The sequence below is a fragment of the Priapulus caudatus genome, unplaced genomic scaffold, assembly GCF_000485595.1.
Source record: "Priapulus caudatus unplaced genomic scaffold, Priapulus_caudatus-5.0.1 Scaffold685, whole genome shotgun sequence".
Lineage (NCBI taxonomy): Eukaryota > Metazoa > Priapulida > Priapulimorpha > Priapulimorphida > Priapulidae > Priapulus > Priapulus caudatus.
The window spans coordinates 130,829-139,298 of record NW_014577746.1 but is presented as its reverse complement, the minus strand read 5'-3'; the positions used below and the strand labels follow the sequence as shown (position 1 = coordinate 139,298).

General features: G+C 42.3%; 2 protein-coding genes across 3 annotated transcripts in view; both read right to left on the bottom strand.

The window, feature by feature from the left end:
• The window catches only part of LOC106812775 (degenerin mec-10-like), an 11,293-nt gene extending 7,753 nt beyond the window's left edge, over positions 1 to 3,540 (bottom strand). Inside the window, exons 1-4 of one of the 2 annotated variants that reach the window (XM_014816747.1) lie at positions 3,340 to 3,540; positions 2,903 to 3,147; positions 2,446 to 2,558; positions 1,920 to 2,083 (exon numbers count right to left, since the gene is read on the bottom strand). In XM_014816747.1, coding sequence (XP_014672233.1) covers positions 1,920 to 2,083; positions 2,446 to 2,558; positions 2,903 to 3,147; positions 3,340 to 3,348 — 531 coding nt within the window. In that variant the 5' untranslated portion in view covers positions 3,349 to 3,540. The remainder of the gene's footprint in view (positions 1 to 1,919; positions 2,084 to 2,445; positions 2,559 to 2,902; positions 3,148 to 3,339) is intronic. The other variant, XM_014816746.1, reaches the window with a different exon arrangement.
• Positions 3,541 to 3,998: 458 nt separating this feature from the next.
• The window catches only part of LOC106812774 (hsc70-interacting protein-like), a gene marked incomplete at its 3' end in the record, with an annotated part of 9,717 nt that continues 5,245 nt past the window's right edge, over positions 3,999 to 8,470 (bottom strand). The window contains 6 exon segments of the mRNA XM_014816745.1: positions 3,999 to 4,115; positions 4,561 to 4,663; positions 6,171 to 6,281; positions 6,614 to 6,698; positions 6,947 to 7,013; positions 7,945 to 8,015. Coding sequence (XP_014672231.1) covers positions 3,999 to 4,115; positions 4,561 to 4,663; positions 6,171 to 6,281; positions 6,614 to 6,698; positions 6,947 to 7,013; positions 7,945 to 8,015 — 554 coding nt within the window.

Genomic DNA, 8,470 nt, shown 5'->3' with positions numbered 1-8,470 from the left:
TTATACCCGTGGAGATGTCTAGCTGACTGTAACTACATCGCGACATCGGTCTGTGGTGTATAATCCGTGTTTAGCCCGTGAGATGTCAGCTGACTGTAACTACATTCGTGACATCAGTTGTGGTATCTATCGCGTGTTTACGTTGAGATGTCTAGCTTGACGTTAACTACATCGTGACATCGGTTGTGTGTATATATCTGTTTACCCGTGAGATGTCTAGCTGACTGAACTACATGTCGTCGACATCGTTGAGCGTATAAATCGTGTTTACGCAGTTGTAAGATGTCTAGCTGACTGTAACTACATCGGTGACATCGTTTCGTATTAATCGTGTTACCGTCGAGATGTCTAGCTGACTGTTAACTACATCGTGACATGTCGTTGAATGTGTATATAGTCGTGTTACTCCGTGAGATGTAGCTGACTGTAACCTACATCGTGACATCTTGTGTTGTATAATATCTTGTTACCCGTGAGATGTCTAGCTGACTGTACTACATCGTGACATCGTCTGTGTGTATAATCGTGTACCCGTGAGATGTCTAGCGACTGTAACTACATCGTGACATCGTTGTTTGCGTATATATCGTGTTTACCCGTGAGATGTTCTAGCTGACTGTAACTACATCGTGACACGTTGGTATATATCGGTTTACCCGTGAGATGTCTAGCTTGACTGTAAACTACATCGCTGACATCGCTTGTTGGTATACATCGTGTTTACCCGTGAGATGTCTAGCTGACTGTAACTACATCGTGACATCGTTGTCGTATATATATCGTGTTACCCGTGAGATGTCTAGCTGACTGTAACTACATCGTGACATCGTCTGTGTGTATAATCGTGTTTACCCGGTGAGATGCTAGCTGACTGTAACTACATCGTGACATCGTTTGTGTCAGTATATCGGTGTTTACCCGTGAGATGTCTAGCTGACTGTAACTACATCGTGACATCGTTGTGTGTATATATCGTGTTTACCACGTGAGATGTCTAGCTGACTGTAAGTCTACATCGTGACATCGTTGTGGCTAATCATATCGGTGTATTACTCCGTGAGATGTCTAGTCTGGACTGTAACTACATCGTGACATCGTTGTGTGTATATATTCGTGTTTTACCCGTGAGTTGTCGTAGCTGACTGTAACTTACATATACGTGACATCGTTAGCTGCATGTATACATCGTTTGTTTACCCGTGAGATAGTCTCAGCTGACTGTAACTACTATTCGTACATCGTTGTGTGTATATCAGTCGTGTTTACGCGTGAGATGTTCTAGCCGACTGTAACTACACTCGTCGAATCGTTGTGTGTATATATAGTGTTTACCGGTGAGATGCTAGCTGACTGCTAACTACATCTTGACACTCGCTTGTGGTATACATCAGTGTTTACCGCGAGAGTCTAGCTGACTGTAACTGACATCGTGACATCGTTGATGCGTATAATCGTGTAGTTACCCCGTGAGATTCTAGCTGACTGTAACTACATCGTGACAATCGTTGATGTGTACTACATCGTGTTTACCCGCCCCGTGAGATGTCTAGCTGACTGTAACTACATCGTGACATCGTTGTGCGTATATATCGTGTTTACCCGTGAGATGTCTAGCTGACTGTAACTACATCGTGACATCGTTGTGCGTATATATCGTGTTTACCCGTGAGATGTCTAGCTGACTGTAACTACATCGTGACATCGTTGTGTGTATATATCGTGTTTACCCGTGAGATGTCTAGCTGACTGTAACTACATCGTGACATCGTTGAGTGTATACATCGTGTTTACCCGTGAGATGTCTAGCTGACTGTAACTACATCGTGACATCGTTGAGTGTATACATCGTGTTTACCCGTGAGATGTCTAGCTGACTGTAACTACATCGTGACATCGTTGAGCGTATATATCGTGTTTACCCGTGAGATGGCTACGGATGTCTCTGCCTGTGGACTTATGAAGAAGCCTTCATTGAGGGGCCATGAGTACTGACGTGCTTCGTGCACAGCGACGCGGATACCGGCGCTCTTAGCTATCGGCCCGATGTATTCGTCCTGGTTCACGAACAGCATCAGCCTGAGTCCTAATGATAGGAAGCACCAGCAGCGATTCATTATAGTAGTATATATAGTGAGTATACTTGGCGCTCCTACAGAAATACATACAGTATACAGGGGTAGAAATTAGTTTGAAAATTTACAGGCCAGTCGGGCCTGTAGGTAAGGGATTTTACAGGCCCGCCAGGCAAATTTCACAGGCCGGGGGCGGATTTTCTACGAGCCCGTCAGGCTTGCTAGTATTAGAAATGTCAGGCCCGAGCCTTAAAATACAGGCATCGGGCCTGCCGGCCCCTTGGGATTTCGACCTATGGTATACGAATTAATGGCATTAATTATTGCATGAGAGCTGGTCTGCCTGGCGCCAGATTTGCCGTTTCAGATTTACCGAAGTCCTCGCCGACTTGTTCGACCGTCTCCAACTCTGATGCATTTGGATTCAGACCAGAGTTAAACGTGAAACAGTTTCCATAGGTCGGGTTAAAGAATGCGTAGAAATGCCTGAAAAAGTGCAGCAATCATTTCAGATAACTGCAAGGGGCATCTATACTATCACAAGAAACAACTGTCTGTCTGTCTGTCTGTCTGTCTGTCTGTCTGTCTGGCTGCCTGTCTGTCTGCTACGCATTCTGGCATCTATTGGTTTAGAATGCCCAATATTACCACACTGTTAGGTGATCACCAATAGGGGTGCCTAAGCACATTTCAATCACATCTATAGCAAAATATCATAGCGAAAAATACCATATAAGAGTGAAATACCCGATTTCACAGAGCATAGCATATAACACGTGCACAGCGGCGGCATATATATATGTATAATTGTATATATATGATCTACCTACTTTGACATCTGACACGGCTTGCCTTGCCACTCACAGCTCAGCACCAGTTCATTGAGGGGCTGACTAAGACCAACCATCTCTGTATCGTTTAGATCCCGACCATAGAGTTCCATCATGAAGTACGCCTGCTGCTCACGGCTGCTAATATTCTGCTGCACCACTAACGTCTCCAGTTCCTTCAAGGTGGCTATGTATTCAGCAACATTTCCGGTGCTATAGGCTGCCTCTAATTGGTTGTCCAGTTCCTTAATTAAAGATAGAAATTGGAGAGTGAAGAGCATCAGCGTAGGGTTAACATACGTTGGCTTGGCCTGTAACAGTCCTAGTATCTTTCTTCATGTCATTATTAATCACGTAATACATTGTAATCACGCCCACATGCACCCACGCATGCACGCATGTTCGTGGATTAGTTGCTTTTCGTGCACTACATATACCTCTAACATCTGATCTCACCTGGAAGTCATCATAGAAGCTACCTTCAGTCAGGTTGGGAGGAAGGAACCAGAAACTGGTGAAGTTAACATCATAAGCCATCCGGGTTGCTGTGAATGGGTTGCTGTTACATACAGTGACGGCAGGAAACTCTCGTCTGTCGTAGCTCATCTCATAAGCAACTTTCGTCGTATTGGAAAAGTACCTTAAAATATCACAATACGAGGTGAAAAGGCAATTTGGCGTAATATAGATTTTACATATCGTTAAACTCTAACTAATCAGGTAGGCATGAAACTTAATTCGATAATTCAACATGAACGATAATTCTTATTGCACTATTACGCTTATAATCACGCTATCCAGTATTTGGGAGCGAACCAATGTTCCACATAGGAGTTACTGAACCAATGTTCCACATAGGAGTTACTGAACCAATGTTCCACATAGGAGTTACTGAACCAATGTTCCATATGCTGCATACAAAACACCCCACAAAACATCGTTCTACATGTACAAAACTACACAAAAACTACATACCAAGCTTTGAAAATTACATACAATACTAATCACGAAAGTATATATACAAAGCACATGCTCTGTGTAGAATGCTAATACAGATTCACACGATGCAAACAGGAATAAGTTCTCTCGTTGTTACCTTCCTTGCCTTCTCCTGAGCCTGCTTTGCCTTTCGCACTCGCTCTTTTTTTGCCTCCAGTTCCTTTTCTTCTCGTCTCCTTTCGACCTTTCTCTTATGTTCTGCAATTTTATGCGCCTGCAATGATATAAATACTGTTCTGTCCATTCTCGAATATCAAGTAATTAATATTAAAGAGGTTAAGGCATGTAAGGAGACCCTTGTCTACTACTCTCCCAGTGTCGGCCAAGCCAGTGTTATCGATGGATCTTTATTCCAAACCATACATTACATACTTTCTAATACTCAACTCTAAAGTTATTAGTGTACTATGACACTGAATGCAAATACCATAAAACTTCAATTTCATATTGCTGTATAATATTGTGTATGCTGTTTTGCAAAATTGTTACACAGTAAACCAATTATCCATGACTATCTGTCGGTCGGTCAGGTTGGGTCAGGTTGGGTCAGGTTGGGTCTGGTTAGATCAGATTGGGTAGGGGTGTTCGATCGGTCCGTCTGTCCTTCCATGCACAACGCGGATTGTTGAGTGTCACTAAAACATGTGACATGCTCTTACGTTTGGCGTGACTTCCTTTAGCCACTCATTCGCCTGCTCATCGTAATCTAGCTTACAGGCTGTCTGCAAATCATGTGCCGCCTTCTCAAAGTTGCCCAGCAACCTGAAAAGACATGTCATAAGGTTTATCAGAATTCTTTCCAGGCATGCAAGGGTCCAACATGCCTGCAAGGTTACAGCTATATTGTGACATTCGATAAATCTTCCGACATTTCTCGAAGCGGCATCAACTCCTTACCCCTCCAAATTATACAGAAACTTCCCAGATTATCCAGACACCTGCTAAATTGTCGAGATATATAGTTTTAAGTACACAACAGATGGCTGTTAATTGATCCCTCACGTTAAAATTATAAAATTCGAATATTTCTTTACATTTTATATCTATTTAGAGCTGTAACCTGTATTGAAACGATTGAGAAAAATTTTGCTCGTTTCATTTTCAAACAGTTGTATTAGGAACCTGGCGGATGCATACAAAAATGCTGACAGGTATTAACATGTAAGTAGAATGGCCATAAATGTAGGTAACACACCTCCTAAACCCTAAATCCTGCCACAGTTGGTTTATTTCTTTATGTATATATGCTTGGTGCCAGAAATCAAATTCGTTCATTAGCATACGCTGTGCATTTTTGCATCATAAAATCGGCATTCCCCATTGCTCACGAAATGTCTGGTTGCAAAACTGCGTTTGAATGAGTGCTGAACGATGTTACAGCTTAGAATTTGCTGTTGTTTTTATTGTGATGAAACACTACGTGGAACCGATTTGAAGCATATTTCAATTCAGAATTTGTCACAAAAAGTAACCATAACCTCAAAAATACAATTTTCAAGGACTGTGAACAGCCTTAATGAATGCGGCTTAATTACCTCCGCCCAACGGAGTTGGAGGAGGTTATGTGATCGCTCTTGTGCATGTTGTGTGTTAGTGTGTTAGTTCGTTCGTGTGTTAGTGTGCTCGCACGATCGATATTAGCGCGTCGAGTCAGCAGCAGGCCAGTCAGTCAGTCAGCAGCAGCCTGCAGCAAGCGGCGAGCCAGCTCGTAACACATACATGTTACATGCTGACAGAGGTATGCACTCTCCGTGAGTGCCCTCTGTCTAGTTTCCAGCTGTGTTCAATTTTGATCAATTTGATTTCCAACACGTGCCGTTTTGATAATTTGATTGTTAGGTCTCCGAAATGATAAAGATCACCTGTGTAATTTGGGCGCTACCTACCTGTGCGACATTATTGCAAAACAGTTAATCGATATTAAGATAGGACGTGCTGAAAATGCACCTAGAAATGGAGTACGTACTGCAAAGTCTCCATTTTCGCGTGCACGTGTGAAAAACATACAAAATTGGTGAGTTTGGCTGACCTAGTAACAATATCTAAGGGGTACCCGGTTAACTTACTCCTTATCACGGATAGGTAAGTTAATTAAAACTCAGTACTGCCCCAAGAAATAAACTAACACGATTCCTTTATGTTCCCAAAGATAAGCGTCAGACACGCATGCATGCACACATGCATGTACTGCTTCTTTTTCAAACTATGCAGCATATCTATTCACTATGCAGAATTTGTAAAAAACAAATGCATCTGTTATGCATCCAACCTGTGAGCTCTCCCTCTAAACTTGAAGGCAGCAGCACTGTCTGGATTGATCTCTAAGGCAATGTTGCAGTCTCTGATTGCAGCATTAGGTTTCTGCATCTTGAGGTAGACACTGGAAGACAAACGGCAATGTAAACACAACACAAACACACACACAACAAATTTCTTCTTCAAACAAAAACATAACCAATCAAAAAATGCAAGTGAAAGTCTACTCCACCCTGTCATCAGAAGGTATTGGCTTACATATGACAATTGTCGCTCCGTGGCACTAGCATGAAATTTCGTAAATGCTAAATGAATTCAGCTTCGACTTTCCAAGTCTTTGATTTTTCAGGCCTGGTAAATGCAGTTTCAAAATTCCAAGACATTCCAGGACCTGTACGAACCACGTAACATCACTTGTACGCAGAATGGCTTGCGGGTCTTCTACGTAACATTTACCTGGCACGCTTAGCATGGAGCAGTGCTGATCCAGGGTTCATCTTCATTGCTTCTGTAAACAGCTTTATGGCACTCTCCAGCTCACCTGGGACACAATTAACAAAGATCAATTAATTTATGGAACAGATTAATTTTTACTGGCATGAGTTTTAATCAAACATAATCAATCATGAGGGACTTAAAGATAAAAAGACAATAAATATCTTGCTATTTAAAATAATTTAAATAAACGTATTTTTAGGTACATTCGAACCTATGTTAGCAGTTACCCCTATGGAGAAGACACCCGTCTGAGCTATAGACCAGGCAGAAATGCTAAACTAGGACTCTTACCATTGGACAGAGCCGCCATTGCCTCTCCTCGCTTCTCGTTTGAAGCTTCAATCATTTCATCAGTGACCTTGAAATTTACACAAAAATGTTTTTATGCCGCGACGAACACTCGACGATATTTCAATGAACCGACAACCACTGTGACACACTCACGAATGTCATCAATCGATTGTTCATGCAACTGAATTTATACATGCCAACTACACTCGTTTTATTTATTACATATTTTTCTACTTAATACACAGTTTATACTCTGTTTACATGCCTACAACACTGCTAGCTTGCCTACTATCTAAATCTGGATCTACCATAAATGCACCCCCTTTTTGGCCGGATGTCATTTTACTTGGTAAATAGGTGCAGGATTACTCCTTCCCGGAAATTGAATACACGTAAAAAATTTCAGTCGTGGTCCACGACTGCTAATTAAAAAAAAATTTCCACCAAGATTTGGCCATCTTCATGTAATGTTTATCAATATTAGGTATTAAAGCTTTCGGACTTTGGAAACGATAAATATTAGGATGGGTTAAACGGACGTGTTTGTGTTGTTTTGAGGCGGTAATGAACAAGTATCCGTGCAAGCAGCATCAGAGCAGATACGTTTCACCTCACAGGAGAAGAATTTCGCAATTTTAGCCACTTGCGAAAAATCGCGAGTGCCTCAAAAATCGACGTGCTAAAATGAATTCGAACGTGCACTTTTTTTTGTACAACATAAACTACTTTTTAAATATTAATTACATACACTTTTTGCATACTATTAATACTAATCGTTGGAATGAGCTTATGTTGTGAAATATAATTAATGTATGTGTTAATCATGAAATATATTCTTTCCGTGATCGACGATGATAACTAATGTATGCGGCGTATGCTATAAATTTCCACTCGCAGAAAATAGCAAGTGCTTATATTTTCTACTCGCAAATTCTCAATATCGACACGCATTTTGCGAGTTAGCAATAGGGAAATTCGAGCCCTGCCTCCGTACGTACCTCCATACTTGCATCTCCTGTCTCCTCAGGTTGCTCATTGTCACCTTCAATAACTCCCTCCATGTCGAGCTCTGTAACCAAAGCATCTACTTTAATTACTCACGAGTGGCTGTCAGTGATAAAACAGAACCGACACTCAACGAGCACACTCGCTCGGTTTGAATAATTTAATCGGATCTCTATATGCCCCAGTCACACATACACGACGCACGGCCCGCGCACTGTAAAATCAGCAATTTTGGCCAGTGCGTTGTCGTTCGCTGGGTGTGCGTCAGCATTCGTTACTCGTCGAGCGTGCTGGACCAACGCTATGCAATCGTTGTCATTCGCTCGTGCGCGGCGTGTGCGTCGGGATTTTTGTGCATGCTCAAAATTGTGCGCGGAGCTCGACGCATGAATGTACACGCCAGAAGGACGCCAGACATGCGCAGAGCGCGCTGGACCAACGCCAGACCCACGCGGAGCACACGATGGGTATTCATTGTATGTTCGTCGGCTGAGGTGTAGCGAACACCTAGCGCACACC